This window comes from Sciurus vulgaris, assembly GCF_902686455.1.
Source record: "Sciurus vulgaris genome assembly, chromosome: 9".
In the NCBI taxonomy this organism is placed as follows: domain Eukaryota; kingdom Metazoa; phylum Chordata; class Mammalia; order Rodentia; family Sciuridae; genus Sciurus; species Sciurus vulgaris.
Window position 1 is genome coordinate 1,743,527 of NC_136469.1, and position 19,839 is coordinate 1,763,365.

Genomic DNA, 19,839 nt, shown 5'->3' on the forward strand with positions numbered 1-19,839 from the left:
TTCCTGCTTGTTGTGGCTGAGGGTCCTCCACTGCCAACGGGCATGTCACAGGTGCTGCCCGAGGCCTGGAGGACAGAAGACCGAAAGTTTGCCCTGGGGTCTGGTCGCAAAGGCCCTGCTGCCTGCAGTTTCTCAGTTGTATCCTGGAGAACCTGTGTGCTCCCCTCCCAAGGGAGAGTTTGAATCACCGTGGAGTCTCCGCCAGCCAGGCAGGAGGGTCTGAGGTCAGGCATCTGGGAAGGGTGGTCCCGAGAGGCCACACACTGAATCCCCTGAGGGAAGCGTGGCGCACTCCCTGCGGCCGCTCACCAGAACCAGGCAGCCGACTTGCGTTCAGATGTGTTTGTAAGTTCATGAGAAGAGCGTGTAAATGCCAAAATCCAAGACTGCATTCCCAGAAACAGTGACCTCACTGGGGTCATGTCCCCATGTCACTGGACTCTGGGGGACACGGACTCCAGCAACTCTTCAGAGCTGCCAATGGAGTCAACAAGTGTTCAGGGAAAAGGCAGAGCAGGGACCCTACTCCTGACTTCCCTGGTGGCCTCGGGTGCAGCAGGCTGGTAGTCCCCACAGGGCCCACGCAGCAGGCAGAGGCCGCCAGTCACCCGAGCACCAGCCCCAACAGCCTTGAGGCAGAGCCATCCCTCCTAGTGTTGTGTTGTCTGGGGCTCGGTTTCTTAAGTCTTAAGAACTCGGGCTTCTGCCGGTGTGTCTATTTTTACACCAAAGTAGCGCTTGACGTTTGGAAATCTTGGAACTTCTCAGAGGCAATTGAAGGAAGAGGAATTTAATGAAGAGTCCCCACGTCCGGGCTGAGAGGCAGCGTGGTGGCAGAGCACTTGCTCAGCCTATGTGAAGCTCTGGGTTTTACCCCAGCACATCAAAAATAAATCAGACCCTGTCGGGTACTTCTCAGACTGTGGCTTTATCCCCCAGTGACGCACCTCGAGGCAAGGAGAGGAGCTGGTCTTCTCCGGGCCCTGTCCTTCAAGCCCTCTTTTCCTCATGGATGCATCAAATTTTTCAGATTTTCATTTTGTGGGAAGCACCTGGTGCCTGGTGGGGGTACATTCAGGGGTGCTGTGGGCCTCCCAGCCCCTACTCCTCCCCTGGGGGGTGCACAGTGACAGCTCCCACATCCCCCTCCCCACAGAATGGCTGCAGGTTCCTGGGAAAACTCACCGGCCCTGTAAGAGGCCCTGAGTTGGGAAGGCACATGGTAGGCACAAAGCAGTGCTGCGCGCTTGGTCTGGGGCTTTCTTCAGGGGTCTTGGGTACTCTTCATTGGGGAATTGCCCGCTTCAAGGTCACGGGACAACCCTGAATGGAGCGTTCTGGTGCAAGTCAGGATGTGCAGAGGAGGGAGGCTGGTGCCTCCAAACAACCTGGGCCTCAGGCCAAGTGGGGAGGGAGAGGAGATAAAGCACCCACCTCGTGCCTGGAAATGTGTGGATCACTTCACACAGGCTGCAAGGATAAGGAACCCCAACCAAGGAGAACTTCAGTGCTGAGTGCTGAGTACCTTTCAGGAAAGACGCTCTTGACTAGGCGCCTTACGGAACAGGGCCACCCTCAGTCCCACCTCAGAGATACAGATGGGAGTGCCCTGTCAAGACCAGAGGACATGAAGGAAGGGGCCCTGCCACCAGCCGTTACTCAGCTTCCACTGAAGGGAGGTACTTCCCTGTGACATCTGAAGCTCCGGGGCCAGGAGGCTTGTCCAGCCGTGGCCAAGCTGCAGGAGTGTGCTCAGGGTGCACTTGGGGTGCGTGGCCGCATGCCCGCGTGTTCTGCAGAACTACTCCTGCGGCCTGGGCCAGCTCAGCTCAGAGCCTGTCTGCACAGGCCCAAGGTCTGACCTTGTCCAGTCACCTTGGGAAGGGATTGCCCATAAGGTCACGGGTTAAGCAGGAAGTCACATGCTTTGTAAGAACAAGTGATTTTGTGTGAATCCCCCGGATTCTCCCTTTCTCTTATGTGGGGTTGAATCAGGGATCTTCCTGCACTTCACAGGAGGGGCTTCCCTGGGGCTTTCTTACCGAGTGGTGAATCAGCACCAAGCCTGGCCTACTACAAAACCAACCTCACCTGAGGCATTTCCACAGGACAATTCTAAACAGATTAACACCAGGGGGAAATCAGTTTCCAGCACTTCAAGATATACCCTATCCACAGTTGCCCTGGGATCTGGGAGCTGCCCTGCAACCAGCAGCTGCACTGGGCCTGCCAGGCAGCAGAGCCCCCAGGTTCCCTGGAGTTCTTTCCTCCAGAGACTCAAGCAAGGGGGTGTTTACACCTACGTTTTCCCAACTGTTTTCTTTTCCTGAGCTGGGTCTCATTGCTATTCTGAAACACTTCCAGAGGAACCAGTGAACTGGATCCTGAGTGTTGGTGCTGCCAGCGCTGCTTCCAGAGCCAGCCAGGCCTGTCCCAGCCAGGCCTGCCCCCAGCCAGGCCTGCCCATGGTCATGCCTGCCTCCTGCTGATTGGGAGATGTGAAACAAATGACCAGCCACTCTGGGCCTCAGTGCCTCAGCCGCGAGGTGCATGGTGCTGCAGGGCACATCCTCAAGACTAGGTGCAGATATCATCCTGCAGTGCACCCACCAGAGAGCTGCTGTTCCAAAAGCTTCCCAGGAGGAAAATAGCAACTAAACTAGTTGTTTTTTGTTCTCTGTTAGTATGACTTCCAGTTTAAGGGACCTGCCACAACTAGGAGGCAGCAGCAGAAGCAGTGCCTGAAGAAGCTCTCGCCAACAGCAGGACTCTGCTCCCAGGAGTCTAATGGAGACGCAGCCTCCCTGCTGCTCTGGCGAGGCATTGTGTTGGCTGCCCTCAGCCTGCTTCTCCACTCTGTGGCTTCACGCTCATCAACTCTAGTAGTATGGCATCCTGAGATGAGACCAGGATGAAAAAAAACTGGTCCAGTGTTTCTATGAAGTAAATTTGCTGGGCATGGCAGCACGTGCCTGTGATCTCAGTGCCTTGGAGGCTGAGGCAGGAAGATCACAAGTTCCAGGCTAGTGAGTCCCTGTCTTGAAATAAAAATTAAAATACAAAGGGCTGAGGATATAGTTCAGTGATACAGCTTCCTGGGGTTCCATCCCCATGACAACAAAAACCATAAAGAAAAGAAAAGAAAATTAACTTATGTCAGCTTTGAGATTCCACTGTAAAGGTGCCAAGTTCCATTCAAAGTACCAAGGTCAGATAGGGCAAAAATGGCATGCTGGGCAGCATGAGAACCCTCGGGAGGCAGGCTTGCCATTAGGAGCGTTCTCATTGGGCCTGCTGGCAGCCTGAGCGAGGTTCTGGTGGGCTGCTGCAGCTGCACCGGCTTCAGCCCAGATCCCACCCGCTTCCCCGTGTTGGGATCTGTAGCAGTTGGCACGCACAGCCGCCCCATCCCTGCCACCAGCTCCGCCCTAGGACAAAGGGTCAACAACCTGGCCTGCACAGCGTAACCGATCCCCTTGCCTGAGGAATACAATCCTCTCCAAAAATGGAAATGGCAAACCCCCAGCTCATAGGGCAGGAGGCGAGGACGGTTCTCAGAAGCCCAGTGACCGATGTGGCAAGGAAGCTGACATTCCAGCTGCCTTTCAGGCCCAGGGGACTTTTGTGGGTTTCCTGATACTTCTAGAATCTTCTAGAATGTTTCTGAGTCAGAAGCAGAGGTCAGGGCTGATCTTGAGAAAAAAAAATCAAAACTGCTGAGATTCTGGAAGTTTGGTCTGAATCTAAAATAACTTCATTTCAAAGACAATTACATTGATACAGTTTAGTTTTTTCTTTTGTGAACTTTAGTTACTTTTTTTTTTTAAACAGGTCCCTTCTGTGCCCTGCTTCCTTCTTCTCCCAGGACATCTTAGACGCCTCGTAAGGAATGTTCTCAGGCCATCCTCAAAGTGACTGCAGTGCTAAATTAAGTGAGGTTGAGGGCTTAGGGTTTTCTTCCGGTTGTTTTTAATCACCCTGGGACCTGGTGAAGGTGGTCTGACCCCTGCACTGTGCCCTCAAGTTTGCCAGATGGTGCTAATTACAATTCTTTGGGCAAGCCCAGCGTGAGTTGGTGGATCTTGAAATCTGTGCTATGAAACACCCACTGAAATATCGCAGCTCATTGTGGGCCACGCCCCTGCCTTGGACAGGCCAGTGTGTCAGGGCTCCCGCTTGGACCCCGCACCTCCACCACGGGGCTCCCGCTCCTCCCAGGCAAGCTGTCGCCTTCCATGTTTCCACACAGTGTTCTGGTTTCAGGGACCACGGGGCCCCTGCCTGCCCCAGAAGTGCTAGTGGGGTTTGTAATGCGTGGGTGACCTGCTGCCTGCTCGGCAGCTCTTCCAACAGCCCTTTCCTACCACTCAGGATGCTTGGTCACCTTTGCTCTGTAAGGCCCACCGTTTTCCTGCTGGCAGCAGGGACACCAGGCCTGTAGGCAGCCCTGTGCTTCCCTCTGCGTCCTGTCTGGGTGCTGCAGCGGGGGCCTGGCCCAGGGCTCTGCAGCAAACGCCCGGGAGGTGGCAGCCAGCTCTCGCTGCTGCGGCGCTTCCTGGCAGCCGGTCCACACTTGCTGTACTTGAGCACGCTCTGGAGGAGTTTGGCAGAGTGGAGGGGCTGGAGTTGTGCTTTAGCTGACGCTGAGCCTAACTACCTCTAGGACCAGAACGGCATGCTCTAGTCACCTGGACACAGGACTGTTGCAAGTTCCGTCGGTTTTGCTTTTCTCTGGGGGCCAGGTCTCCTCCTGGCCGTGGGAGCCTGGAGTCTGTTATCACCATCAAAAATGTTCTTACTCGTAACTAACTTAAATCTCTTGGCAGAATAAAAACATCCTTACCATGGGATCTAAGCTAAAGGAAAATTTTGAAGCACTTTGAATGCTAATTAACTTTTTAAAACAAAAGTAAGTATGACTATGAAATTTCCACAAGTAAAAGCAAGTTCAAGCGCACCACGGGGAAAGCCAGCTCCAGGGACGGGCTGCGGGTGCTGCGGGATCGGGGCCACCTGCGGCAGCTCTTAGGGTTCCCGGTGTTCACACCTGCAGCCTAGAGTTCACTTCAGAAGCAAAAGAGATGGTGATGTGTCCACAAATCCAGCAACCGAGACAGGCTGGCCCTTCATCAGCATCAGAGAAAAGCAAGAGAAGGCTGGCGTCCACAGGAGAGAGCAAGGGGAGCCCTGGTCACTGGTGCATGAGTCACTGGTCACTGGTCTGCTAGTGTCTTTAAAGGACTTACCTGCCTTTCCCTTAACAATTCTGACAGAGGTGAGATCAAGAATGAGGACCCTGATGCTCCCATACCTTAGGCACACTTAAAATAAATTTTGTGAGTTATTTTACTTGTAAAAAAAAAAAGAATGAACAAATAAGGACAAAACTGGGGGAACAGCCATTAACAAGGGGAGTGGGCACTGTTAGAGCACCCAGTGATCTCTCAGGATCGAGCAGCCTGGGGCAGCAAAGCAGCTCTCGGTGGATCCCCAGCAGGATCTCTGCTTTCTGCTCTCAAACATGCATCCAGGAGGCCCAGACATCTGGTTACCTCTGGAAGCTGTCTTTCTCCTGAGACTAAAACCGCAGGTCCAGAATGGTCAAGAGGAGTGATATTGATGTGGTGTTTGCAGATAATCCACAAGGTCTCTGTAAATTGGTCGATGCATTTGTAGTGTTGGGACTGAAAGTCAAAAACTTGATTAGCACGTGGGGTAGTCAGTAATACCTGACATGGTGTCAGAATGAGGTGCACTTGGGGCGGATGGAGCTGTGCCACGTGTGTGCGGCCACAGAGCAGTCTGCTCCAGTGCCGGCTCGTGCCCTGGCTGGTAGTCACACCTGGCACTTCTGTGACACTCCCAGGAACCTGTGCCAATGCTGTAGTAAGTTAGTGCCAGAGCAAAATCAAGAATTTGTTCTCTAATTTTTACAGTTAAATAAGCAGACAAGTATTCAAGTTCTGCACAAGACGTCCCCTGGAACATTAAAGACACACTGCAAATACAGCTGAGGCTGGTGTCTCCAAGTAAAGTAAATGCTCTGATGTTGAAGAGGTGGCCCTGGGACGTGCCCACTGAAAGATATTTCTAAATTTCCCTTTTGTATTTGAAAAGCACGAGCTCGTGACTGTCACTATTCACTCCCTTGATCCAGTCCACCCCCAGGGGTCTTTCATCTACCCCAGCAACATCACAGCTTCACTGGAAGTCCCTCCTGCTTTGCGGCTCTTCTGCAACTTCGAAACCAAGTGACGTACATGAAGTCATATTCTTATCATGCAGATTCCCTCAAACTAGAAAGAGACCACTAAGTAACTCTCGCCGCTAGAGCGGGGATGTGGCGAGGGGATCGGGTGCTGATCTCGGCTGCCCGCCCCTCTGCTGAGCGGCACCTTGAAGCCTTCATGAGGGAGCTGGATTTACCACACCAACCAGGAACGTTGCTCTGAGGAAGGTCACGTACACATCGCGTGGCAGCAAATCTCAGATTCTCAAAGAACAGTGGGTCAGGCCATCTCCCCAGGACCCAGCCTGTGAATGGAAGGATGCATTTAACCAGCCTGGAAGGGCCACTGGCAGGAAGCCGAGGACCAAGACCGAGAGCGACCCTCCCTGTGCTGCACCGTCCCCGTCTGGAGATGGTGGCACTGATCTGCAGCAGTTCATGGGCTGGTCTCACCTCCAAGCACATCAGCTGCCTGGGCATCCAACAGACCTGGGTGCTGGGTGGACCTTGCATTTCTTAGAAAGCTGGTGCTTCTGCTCTGAGCTGGAGTTTCCTCCAGAAAGCGAACGCCGTTCTGCTCTGCTGGGGTCTGCTCAGGGGCCATCAGCCCTTCTGCGAACAGCAGGTGCACGATCACCAGCCGTGGTCTCCCTCGTCCTGCCTCCCTTCTGGGGTTGGTGGGGCGTGTTTGGCTGTGAATGAGGGAGGAGGACAGGCTATGGGGCCTGTTTGGGAAAGAAGGTCATTTCAGACCAGTGGACAGTGCCTCTGTGGTGGTGTGGCCAAGCCTGTCCAGGGCGGGTCCTGGCGTTCGTCATGAGTGCACCCACGAGGTGGGAGGAGTGTCCCCGCGCCAGCGTCTGATCCTCTGCTCCCTTGTGCCCAGGCTGGTCGGGCATGGGCAGTTCCCTCCAGAGCCTCCCGCAAGGGCACAGGCAGGCAGGCAGCAGCCAGCACCCTTAGCTGGATGCGGAAGTTGATTTTTCACTGTGGAAACGATGACATCTCAACTTTGACACCCATCCTCCATTTTTTCTGTGGTGGGAATCCACACTCATGATCTTTACCATTAAATCTTTTGGGAGAAAAATCTTCAAAACAATTTTGAAATGAATTTTAAAAATTTATTTTTATGTATAAACCAATAAGTGACTTCTATAAAAATATAGTCACATAAGACCTCCCAAAAATTGCAAATGAATAAATTGCAGCTTCAGCTGTTTAAATAGAACACAGTCTATGTCCATACAAGTATTTTTGTAGGCTGTAGCTTGCAGAGTGACCTGCTTCTCCTTTGGAGTAAGTGAGATTAAAAGGCTGACGCACCAACAGATTCAGCACCTCTGGCTTCGGCCCTCCCACTTGCCCAGGCAGACAGGCCTGCGGGCTGGGGAAGTCACCTGACGCCCCACCTTCTTTCCTTATTGGCAGGAGGAGGCTGGGGTTGCTGAGGGGCTGAGCTGGTGACAGCTGAGGTGCAGCAGAGGTGACAGTGGAGCAGTTCCTGACCTCGGAGGGGTGTGGCTATTCCAGTCCTTCCAGGACAAGAGTCAGAATCATCCAGAAGCGCTCAGCCTAAGGCCAGCAGGCGCTCTCTGGCCCCAGGGTAATGCCACTTCAAAGGCGAGGCTTCCTCCTATTTTTATCCTGTGGCACCACCCACCCGCCTGCAGCTGCTTCCTGAACAAAAGGTTCTGCCGGCCTCCGACACCTTCAGGCTCCTCAGTACCTTTGCACAGCAGCCAAGCCCAGCGTTGGTGCTGCGTGGCGGGATCCGTGAGCGCAGCCTCTCCTCCACCCCAAACCTGGAGCTGCAGCCAACGCCGCTCCCCACCCGCACCCGCGGCACTGAGGTGGGAGAGGCTGAACCCCGGGGGCGTGAGCAGGGCAGAGACACCCGCCCTGTCGGGGCGTCCGGGGTCACTGCCTGGCCGTGCGCTGCAGGCCGTCACCACCAGCCGTCTCTCGAGGGCTCTCCTTCCCTTGTGAAACACAACTGCAAGTCCACTGTGGCCAGGGCCCGTCAGGGCGGAGCCGGCGAGGGGCGAGGACAGGGCCGACTTGACGTGCGTTCTGCTCATGCATTCCTGCAACTGCTTTAGAACCAGTGGTCACTTGGCCTCGTCTCTGCTCAAAACAGGGCTTGCTAGCCGATGTCTCTGCCTGCTCTCGGCAGGCAGGATGGCCTGCAGCCCGTGCCTGCAGAATTGGGCTCTGTCACGGAATTTCCAGAACTCCCTGAGGGAGAAGCGAATGGGATCCACCTTAGTTGGCAGGTCCCAGGGAGGCCGAGGGATGGGGTCCCGCCTGACCCCTGGCCTCTCTGGGCCCCACTGGAGTGTAAGGTTGGTCCTGCACTCAGAGGCTGCCGTATAAAGGGACTCTACATCTCCACGTGGAAATCTCCCCCGGCACTGGGTGTCATCTGCTGCCGGGAGCCTGTGGCTGTGGTCCGTGGAGCTGCAGGGGCCGGGGGCAGTGAGCTGCCCCCGGCACCTGCAGCGGGCAACGAGCCTCTAACAAGAGCCGGCCCCACCAGCTTCTTCTGAGTCCTGGTGTTTCAGGACTTCTACAGGATCCTTGCAGAAGATCAGCGTAGACTTGAAGCAGGTTGAAACTCTCAAACTTCCACTTATTTAATCACTTATTTGCATATCAAAATCATCCACCTGCTTAGAAAACTGACTTATGTGTCTTGCTGAAGGGGACCTGGGTGCACGCTGGTGCACAGGGCAGGAGGGCTCTGCTTCCCTGCCCAGTGTGGTCCTGAAAGTCGACCGGTTCAGTGATGACCGGCGACTCTCCTGCTCGTGGTCGGTGGTGCAGGCAGGGCAGCCAGCATCTGAGTAGGGCCCGGAAGCGGGCGGGAGGCACTCTGGCATCTGGGGCACTGTGTTCCCCACAAGGATAGACAGCCCTGAGGCCTGAGTGTGCCAGCACATCCAGGGACGGCCGGGGACAGCAGGAGGTGGTGAGATGGGCACTGCAGTGGGTGGGCTTGGCCGGTGCTGTGGGTCTTGTGCAGGTGGAAGGATGTGGTTTCCCTTCTTTGAAACGAGAAGCCAGCGAGGGTTTTGATCAGAGAACTGAGCGACATCATCTGACAGGTTTTAAAATACAGTTTTGTCTGGCACGTCGAGCGTTTACCAAGGAACCAGGGCAGGAGGAGAGAGCCCAAGTGGGACAGAGTAGCAGTCCCGGCCAGAGTGACCGCTTCTCCAGGGCGGTGACATGCAGGTCGGGGGCGGTCAGAGGCTGGGTGCCTGGGGGACTCGGGTGTGGGGCCCTGTGGGCAGGTGGGTGTGGGCAGGAGGTGGCCAGGAGTGCGCGCTGGCTCCTGGGGTGTGGCCTCCAGGTGGACATGGAGGTCTCCTGCTTCCTGCATGCTGTGTCCTCTGGTGCTCCTCAGGAACTCTAGCAAGGCCTCGCAAGGCAGAGGCGAGGCTGGCTCCTCGGGGGCTCTGAATCCACCCATGCTAGAGCAATGTCCAGGACCAGTTTGGTCCTGAGAGAGGACAGCCGCAGCAGCAGGACCGAGGTCCGGCTGGAGGCCTTTCTCCTGTGTAAGCAGGACTTCAGCCAAGAGAATGCTTTGGCGTCCAGCTCATGACAGAGACTTTGAACGCTGAGACGTGCATCCCGTGGGGTCTCTGTCAGCAGGACGTGGCTCTAGAATTCACTTTGTCCTAAGTAAAGCTCAGGGACACTGCCCTTTGAGGTCAAGTGCTCCCCGCGGTCAGGCAACCATTCAAGACAGTGGGGGAGGAGGCTTTGATTGACAGGGGAAGATGGCGTCAGCTGAGACAGGCCCTCCCCTCTGTCCCTGGGGTTCCAGGGCTGCCCACAGACCCGCGTCGCACCTGGCAGGTAAATGTGTCACTCCTCGTTCCCGCGTACTGGCCACTTACTTCTCTTGACAAGTGGCCAGAAGTCAGCCTGAATCAACCCAACTTAGTCACATGTAAGTGACCCTGTCCAACACTTCTGTGATCTCCTTCCACTCAGTGCGCGTGGGCCCTGACCTTTTCTTACCAGTGATCTACCAGCAACGTGGACTTTGCAGGTGTGGCACAGGGTCAGACCCAGGCTCTGGAACCTGGACGCTGGATTCGGCCCTCACCCGACACCGCAGCTCCCGCTCAGCGACTGGTGCCCAGCAGCCACTGTCCACCCAGCTCTCATCAGGGCTCCGGTCGGAAGATGACGGCGTGGGAGGCCCGCTGGAGGGAGTTTGAAGCACCAGGACTCTGAGTCCGTGCAATCTTGTCTTTACTGTGCAGCAAGATAGACCAGCACTAGACTGGCAGGCCCCTTGGGGGCTGGACGCTCAGAGAAGGACAGCATGCTCTGGGCAGTGCAGCTCTGCTGCCTGCCCGAGGCTCGGCGCATGCAGAGGGCGACATCCTGCCTCGGCCTGGGTTGGTTCTGGTGTCCACGCTCACGTTCCAGCATCCTCTCACAGGGATCAGGACCCCGATCGGCGCTGGCCTTCCTAGCAGGCTGGAGGAGACGAGGGAATCGATCCTCTCTCCCCAGGTTGAAGAATGGAAGGTGGCAGCAGGCAGCCGGGAGCCTCCTCCAGACACCTCGGAGCGGCAGGGAGCTGGCGGCCAGGAGGGAGCACTGCAGGAGGGGGAGGGGACGTGCCAGGGGACACGCGGTCCAGCCGTGGGGGAGCCCACATTCTGGGAACAGGCAGGCCTGTCCTCCGGGGCAGGGCCGGCGGGGCCTGGGGTTCTGCTCTGTGGGATGACGGGGTGTTATGAGACAAATTCCTTGGAATTTATTCATGGAAACAAATTCCATTCCACTTTTAGTCTACATTTCATTTTAATAAGAAAAGCAGTTTTTTGTTCTGCTCAAAGTGATCTGTTAGTATAACAGGATACCCAAGCGGAAGTTTCTCTCAGGAAGGCCTGGGCGGACGTGCTGCACCTGGAGTGAGAGTCCAGGTTAAGACTCAGACTTTACAAAGAACGTGGTAGCAGACGTGGGTCCAGGAAGCCAGGGGTCAGGCATGGCAGCAGGGAGGGCTTTGGGAGGACAGCTCGCAGGCCAGAGCCGCGCCTGGGTGAGTGCAGGCCGGGCTTCACCTCAAGCAGCGGGGAAGAATTTCAGAGTGGCTTCCTGGAGAATTGCGGGGGTGCCTGCCGAGGAGGGGTGGGAGGTCGGAGTGGATTGGGATCTGAGGACTTCTCAGGAAATCCAGAGGGCCAGGCAGGCTGATGAACCATTTGGGCCAAGAAGCAGGAAATTTGCTGCTGCGCTCCCCTGGGACCCCAGCAGGAGGGGACCCCAGCGGGAGGGCAAGGAGCTCACAGGAACCTCTCAGAGCAAGACCACTTGGGGCGGCCTTGGTAGCAGCCTGGCTCCGTCCCTCCCCGTGAGCAGAAGCCAAGGCTTCACTCAGGCAGCGGAGAAGCTGTTGCTGTGAGACGCAAAGGGTGGCAGCAGACAAGGGAGAGGAGGCCGCCGAGGACCTGCCTGGGACGCCAGTGTGACCACAGGTCCCAGGAGCGGGCTCACATCAGACTTGAATTCTTGTGCTCACAAGGTCCCGGGGAAGTGACAGCAGGTGACGGGCTAGGACTCCGCAGCAGACATCAGACCCTGAGCAGAGGCGCCTGAGCTCCCTTTCCAGGTCCCTTGGCCATTGCTGGCTCTGGTCTAGCACAGGGCTGGGTGGGCCAGCCAAGCAGAGAGCAGCAAGCAGCACAGCCTGGGGCAGAGACGACAGAGGCATTGGCACCAAGGAGCAAGACACAGAAATGGCTCTGGGGAAACAGGCCAAAATGAGGGGTTTGGCACAGGCGAGACCAGAGGCTGCAGTATTTTGGGCACAAACAGAAAACACTCTGCCTGAAGAATGGCGTATTCCCACATCTTCAGCCCAAGGAAATGAGCAACGTTCCCCACCTGAGATCTGTGCTTCAGGCCTGGTGCTTTTGAAGCACCTCTGCAGAAAGCAAATGCCCGCCTGCTCTCCCACTCTCTGGTCTCGAGGCTCCCGTCCCTCCGCCCAGTTTGCACTGGGGGTGTTCACACCTAAGCCGAAGAGTCCGACCTGTAGCTAGGATTCACTCGCCAGCCTTGAATGTCCTGGTCTCCTCTGAGGAGCTTCGCAGGAGCAGGTGGGAGGAAGACAGAATAGATTCCTCTTTGCACCCAGTGCTGGGGGGTTGTCCCCTGCACACAGACACCAAGCTGAGTGCTCCCGGGAGGAGGGAGCTTAGCCAGGGCTGACTCAGCGCATGCCTATTCAGAGCCTCTGCAGCTTGGTCTACTGATGCCCTGACCACCTCCCACCGTAGGGACCTGAGCTGCAGGCCCTGGTGGGCTGCCTCTGGCCAGAGACCCCAGCAGCAGACACCATGGACGAGGTCATGGTCGCCCCCCACTCCCGAGGTGAGAACAGGAGAGCACACAGACAGAGCTGTGGGCGGAGGCTAGATGTGTCCTGTGGCACCAAATCTGTTTCTCAGTTTAGAAAGTTCTCTATTTGGGGTCAAGCTACAAAACAGTCTTTCTAAAGTGGCCTTCCTGACGGACGTGCCACAGGGGAGCCTGTCTGGTCCGGGGTGGTCTTCTGCAGGGCAGGGACCTGGGCCTTGATCCTGAGCTCTAGAAGAGTCCGTTACATACGTTTCTGTTACATACGTTTACAACATCGACACAAATGATGCGGAATATAAACCAAGCCTTAAAACTACCTGGTGAAGATGATTTGCACAAGTTCTGGATTAAGATACAAAGATTAAAGAAAACAAGTTTCCAAAGGACTCAACCACTACAGGAAAGTTTTAATGACCATAAAGAGAAAACACGTGCCGCACTGGCGACTGATTCTGAAATCTAAACACCCTGCGGCGGGCCTTGGTGCAGGAGAGGTGGGGGCTGGCACTGGGCAGTGCATGCGGACCTCAGGTGGACCTTGCTGCTTCCCGAGGGCTCTGTGAGGGGTCTCCCTGGGCAGGGCCGTGAGGCGGTCGTGTGCCAGCCAGCAGGCAGGGCCCTGAAAAGCGGGTGGGAGAGGGAGCCCAGGCCTGTGGTGTGCTTACCACGTCTTCGATGGCAGGATCCCACCAGCAGGGACTGCGCGAGGACTCAGCTCTCCGAGATGGAAGGGAAAGGAGGTGCAGAGGAAGCCACAGAGCAGCTCCCTGTGGGGGAAATGAAGACCAGGGGACCCTCGCCCAGAGCAGGGTGGGCCGAGGGCCGGCCCTGCGCACCCCACACCCTTCACTGTGCAGAGGAGCTCCTGCCGTGGCTGCCATGCTCAGGGACCCCACCAGACAGCAGGACAACGTCGCAGGGAAAGCGAAGGCCTGGTGGCTAGCAGCCCGTGTGCTTTCAACATACCTCGTTTATTTTTTTTTTCTTTATTTTTTTTAAATTTATTTTTATTGTAAACAAATGGGATACATGTTGTTTCTGTTTGTACATGGAGTAACAGCATACCATTTGCATATTCATACATTTACATAGATAATGATGTTTGAATCATTCCATTATTTTTTCCTCCCCCCCACCCCCCCACCTCTCTTTTCCCTCTATACAGTCCCTCCTTCCTCCATTCTTGTCCCACTCCCACCCCCCATTAAGTGTCATCATCTGCTTATCAGTGAGATCATTCCTCTTTAGGATTTTTGAGATTGGCTTATCTCACTTAACATGATATTCTCCAATTTCATCCATTTGCCTGCAAATGCCATAATTTTATTATTCTTTATAGCTGAGTAATATTCCATTGTATATCTATACCACAGTTTATCCATTCATCAATTGAAGGGCATCTAGGTTGGTTCCATAGTCTGGCTGTCATGAATTGAGCCACTATGAACATTGATGTGGCTGTATCTCTGTAGTATGCTGATTTTAAGTCCTTTGGGTATAGGCCAAGGAGTGGGAGAGCTGGGTCAAATGGTAGGTCCATTCCAAGTTTTCTAAGGAATCTCCACACTGCTTTCCAGAGTGGCTGCACTAATTTGCAGTCCCACCAGCAATGTATGAGTGTACCTTTTTCCCCACATCCTCTCCAACACCTATTGTTGCTCGTATTCTTGATAATCACCATTCTAATTGGGGTGAGGTGGAATCTTAGGGTAGTTTTGATTTGCATTTCTCTTATTACTAAAGATGGTGAACATTTTTTCATATATCTGTTGATTGCTTGTACATCTTCTTCTGTGAAGTGTCTGTTCATTTCCTTAGCCCATTTGTTGATTGGGTTATTTGTATTCTTGGTGTAGAGTTTTTTGAGTTCTTTATATATTCTGGAAATCAGCACTCTATCTGAAGTATGAGTGGCAAACATATTCTCCCACTCTGTCGGCTCTCTCTTCGCATTACTGATAGTTTCCTTTGCTGAGAGAAAGCTATTTAGTTTGAATCTATCCCAGTTGTTGATTCTTGCTTTTATTTCTTGTGCTATGGGAGTCCTGTTAAGGAAGTCTGATCCTAAGCCAACAAGGTGAAGATTGGGACCTACTTTTTCTTCTATAATCTGCAGGGTCTCTGGTCTGATTTCAAGTCCTTGATCCATCGTGAGCTGATTTTTGTGCAGGGTGAGAGATAGGGGTTTATTTTCATTCTGTTGCATATGGATTTCCAGTTTTCCTAGCACCATTTGTTGAAGAGGCTATCTTTTCTCCATTGCATATTTTTGGCACCTTTGTCTAGTATGAGAAAATTGTATTTATTTGTGTTTGTGTCCGTGTCCTCTATTCTGTACCATTGATCTACCTGTCTATTTTGGTGCCAATACCATGCTGTTTTTGTTACTATTGCTTTGTAGTAGAGTTGAAGTTCTGGTATTGTGATGCTCCCTGTTTCATTCTTCCTGCTAAGGATTGCTTTAGCTATTCTGGGTTTCTTATTCTTCCAGATGAATTTCATGATTGCTTGCTCTATTTCTGTGAGGTACGTCATTGGGATTTTAATTGGAATTGCATTGAATCTGTATAGCACTTTTGGTAGTATGACCATTTTGACAATGTTAATTCTGCCTATCCAAGAACATGGGAGATCTTTCCATCTTCTAAGGTCTTCCTTAATTTCTTTCTTCAGTGTTTTGTAGTTTTCATTGTAGAGATCTTTTACCTCTTTGATTAGACTGATACCCAAGTATTTTATTTTTTTTTGAGGCTATTGCAAATGGCTATTGCAAATGTTTTCCTCATTTCCCTTTCAGCTGTTTCATCACTTGCGTATAAAAATGCTGTAGATTTATGCATGTTGATTTTATAGCCTGCTATTTTGCTGAATTCATTGATGAGGTCTAGAAGTTTTCTGGAGGAGGTTTTTGGATCCTCTAAATACAGAATCATGTCATCCGCAAATAGTGACAGCTTAAGTTCCTCTTTTCCTATTCGTATCCCTTTAATTTCTTTATTCTGCCTAATTGCTCTGGCTAGAGTTTCGAGGACAATGTTGAATAGAAGTGGTGAAAGAGGACATCCCTGTCTTGTTCCCGTTTTTAAAGGGAATGGTTTCAGTTTTTCTCCATTAAGAATGATGTTGGCCATGGGCTTAGCATAAATAGCCTTTACAATGTTCAGGTATGTTCCTACTATCCCTATTTTTTCTAGTGTTTTCAGCATGAAGGGGTGTTGTATATTGTCAAATGCTTTTTCTGCGTCAATTGAAATAACCATATGATTCTTATCCTTAAGTCTATTGATATGATGGATTACGTTTATTGATTTACGAATGTTGAACCATCCTTGCATTCCAGGAATGAACCCCACTTGATCGTGGTGCACAATTTTCTTAATATGTTTTTGGATACGGTTTGCCAATATTTTGTTCAGGATCTTTGCATCTATATTCATCAAGGATATTGGTCTAAAATTTTCTTTCCTTGATGTGTCTTTTCCTGGTTTGGGTATGAGGGTGATATTAGCTTCATAGAATGAGTTAGCTTCATAGAATGAGTTTTCTATTTCCTGGAATGCTTTGAGAAGTATTGGAATGAGTTCTTCTTTGAAGGTCTTGTAGAACTCGGCTGAGAATCCGTCTGGTCCTGGGCTTTTCTTGGACCTTGTTTATTTTATACCAGGAAAACCAGCATGGCACGCGGTCCAACATGGATATGCGGGGCGGGTTTAAGGGGCCCCGCCATAGCCTGTGCCTGGGAGAGACAGAACTGTGGGATCAGAGAGGGAGGGCAGGCCCAGGGCCATATGCAGACAGAGCTCAGGAGGCAGGCGGCTGAGATGGCCTGTCCAGGGGTGGACACTGCCGACTTGCAGGGCTTGGTGTTGGTGCTGGGGGCTCTGTGACAGAGGTCAGTGGAAACTGAAATGGACAGGGCTATTAACACTGTCATTAATGCTGTCCTTTCTCCTAGGCCAGTGGGCGTGCCTTTTCTCTCCCTGGAAGACCAGCCCCACCTGCCTTGTCCACAGCACCTTCTTGGCCACGGCAGTCTGCCTTCAGTCACCCTTGCCAAGCCCCCAACAGGCTGCAGAGAGCAAGCAAGAGACCAACACCTTGGGAGGCGGCGGCCCAGTCTCCTCTGGGGCTGGTGGATGATGCCTTCAGGCCCAGGAACATCCAGGAGTCCGTGGTGTTCCATGTGGTCTCAGCAGCCCAGAGGAAGATGCTTCCTGGGTCCCCCGAGGGCTGGAGAGAGAGGCTGCTGCACAGCCAGCCGGCTCACGTGAGTGTGTCTGGAAGACAGGAGTGCCAGGTTGCCTCCCTAGCCAGCAGCAGCATGTCCACCAGCTCCTGGCGTGGCCCTCAGGCACCACGCGCATGTAAGCAGGTGTCCAGGGACGACTTCGAGACACCGTCCCTGGAGACTAGCTCTGACTACTGGCTCCCAGCAACGGGCTGCAACTACAACCCGCAGCCGCGGGCATGGAGACGGCAGCGGGAGTAGAGGGACCGACCACATGGCAGCCACCAGCTGTGTGGAAGGCTCACCCAGGGGGTCCTCTGCTGTCCCGCAGGGCTGGTTCTCTCTGGCCCTGTTGGTGCGCATGGCCATTTTCTGAGCTGGTACACGTCTGTGGACTCACTGTGTGACTCACTTCACTCTGCTGACGCATGGGAATTTCACGGAAGAAAAAGTCAAATTTGCACTGATGTTCTGGACTCACAGGTCACTCAAAATCAGTTCTGTTGACAGGGGCAGTCTATGCAAGCCAACTGCCCAGAGAAGGGGAAACAAGGGCTTCCCTCCAAGTGCCTTAGTCCAGGAAGGAATTGGCCTACGTGAGCTGATTGTCGCCAGCCGAAGTAGCAAGGGAAACCATGTGGGGAGATCTTCACAAAAAGACGCCAGAGCAATGGCTGCACAAAGAGGATTTCCTTGGTGCCCTGAATATTTCCTTAGTCTTACTCTGAAACATTTTTAAGTCTAACAAGATTCAGATTTTTTACAAGATTGACATGTTTTGTTCTCAGAAAGAGGCACATAAGAACAAGGCTTTGCAGGTCTCAGGTGGGTGTTCAAGTGCAGGGTATGACATGGGGAACAGAAAGACTGGGAGGTGGACCGGGTTCTCATCTGCTTGAGCCTGGCAGCCTGGCAGGACCGACCCCGGGTTCAGTCGTCCTCATGGGTCAGTGAGAAGGCTGAGGATTCTCTTGAGGCCCCTGCTGACTCTGGGGCCAGGAGTGTCCCTCTAGCCCAGCTCCTGAGGTGCACTGCCCACCCGTACAGGCCACATTCAGGAGTGGGGAGTGACCATGGTCACTGTGTGTGTCCTCAAAGATCCAGCAGGAATCTCCGGCAGCAAGTTTTGTGTCACGTGTGAGGTGGAACGAGGGCCGATGTGTGGAAGAGAACCGTGAACAGGGTCAAAGAAGTGCAGAGAAAGGTGCTGGTGTGCAGCCGAGCGGCACCGGCCAACGTGGAGACAGAACAGGCCACAGAGGGCGCACAGTGGTGCTCAGAGGGCACACAGTGGTGCTCAGAGGGCGCACAGTGGTGCTTCTTTGGGAAGTGGCCCCTGGACCTTCAAGGGAAGAGAGAGCGCTGAGGCAGGAACCTCGTGAGCACGCAGGGTGCAGACCCCAGGCTGCCCCTCATTACTGTGCCCACCGACGGCAAGGTCCAGTACTCGACGTGCTCAGCAAGTGTCCAGTCTCCTTGGAACTTAAGATCTGTGAGGTTCGCATGGGTGACGAGCTTGCCTGTAGCACTTTAAGTCCTGTGCCCAGCAGCAAGGCAGCCTCTTGTCACTGTGAAGCTCTTTCACAGAAGGGAACTGACTACAAGTTCCAGGGTGCAGATGACCCCACCCTGGAAGGATGAAGAGAAGCTGAGAATCGAGTCGAATTAAGGGTGAAAGTAGCCAGAGGCTGGTCAGTCCAGTTCTGCAGAATAGAAAAGATGCGAGCTTCCAAAGGCTTATTGTTATATAGATTGATAAAGAGCTGATTCTCGCAAAGTGTAAGAAATGATCATTGGCTCCCAAGAGTTTTTACAGAATCCTAAAAAGTAACATCTGGCGTATGCGTTCGTATGTTGGCAAATTCTCCAGAACACCGCACATAGGTCCCCACTTGGTTTGAAATTTGTCATGGTGGATGAATCGCGGGCTCTGACTGTCTTGGGGGTGAGGGACCTAAGACCTCACTCTCTGGCACTGGGTGCTGTTTGGCTACTCCTTCCGGAAGTGCTAGCTGTTACCTCCACTGGTCGCCGCACGCTGTTGGTCGCTGAGCTCTCCAGGCTGATGAGGGAGGCAGACTCTCCACCGGCTGGCTGAGGTGCTCTTCTCCTTGCCTGGGCCCGTCACCCAGCGGACCCTGGCAGGGGCCGCGCAGGTCTCTCTGGCGAGGATGCAGTATCCTGTGGTCTGTCAGAAGCCGAGCTCCGAGAAGTCGCCCTGGGAGGACAGCACTGCAGGGCCCACCGCGAGGAGAGATGCCTCTGTGTCCTGGAAGCACCAAGTGGCGGGCTCGCCTCCAACCCCAGGGTTGAGGCGCCTCTGCCCGTCCGAGGTCCCATTCTCCAGGGACGGATTTAGGTTGTCATTTTCTCATAGAAGTGGGATGAGTTGTCCCCAAACAAGGGAGTCCATGGAAAAAACCGCAGCCTAGGAAGGCAGAGCACAGAGCCACTGCCCGCGAGTGGCACTCGTGGGTGGAGATGGGTGGTCTGCGCGCTGCACACCTTCTCCGAGGGAAGTCGCTACAGCCACAGAGACCCCTTCATCCTTCCAGGGTGGGGTCATCGGCATGGCCTCCACCTCGCGTCTGAGCAGTGTCCCTGAGTGTGCCCAGCATCAGGCAGTGGGCTAGCTTCGCCTTGGACGCAGAGCTATGCCCGCGCAGCCTTCAGCCTCTCATCCCCTGTGGGCCTTCAGCGCTCGGCACCGTCACCGCGTGGGAAAGTCACCCACCCTGTCAGTGCAGACCTTGGCTCACAGCTTAAACTTCAGACAAACGCACATCAAACAGCCTTAGTATGGCAAACAGAATCATTGGGATGTTTGTTTTTTAAGAAAAAGTAGATTTCCACACTTGATTTCTATTCAAAGTAGAAGACACTATTCACGCTTTTCTATTTAAAAAATAAAGATGTGTTATTCTGCTGATGAGATTGTTTACCCCAAAAGGCTGTACGTGAGAGATGCACACTGAAAACCAAACCTAGC

The 19,839-nt window shown here is 53.6% G+C and overlaps 1 protein-coding gene across 3 annotated transcripts in view; it reads left to right on the top strand.

Moving 5' to 3' along the window:
* Nucleotides 1-18,337, top strand: part of SYNPO2 (synaptopodin 2) — a 158,121-nt gene extending 139,784 nt beyond the window's left edge. For 2 of the 3 annotated variants that reach the window (XM_079152896.1, XM_079152897.1), the window contains one exon: nt 16,578-18,337. In XM_079152896.1, the coding sequence (XP_079009022.1) occupies nt 16,578-17,111 (534 nt within the window). In that variant the 3' untranslated portion in view covers nt 17,112-18,337. The remainder of the gene's footprint in view (nt 1-16,577) is intronic. The other variant, XM_079152898.1, reaches the window with a different exon arrangement.
* The last annotated feature ends 1,502 nt before the right edge of the window (nt 18,338-19,839 follow it).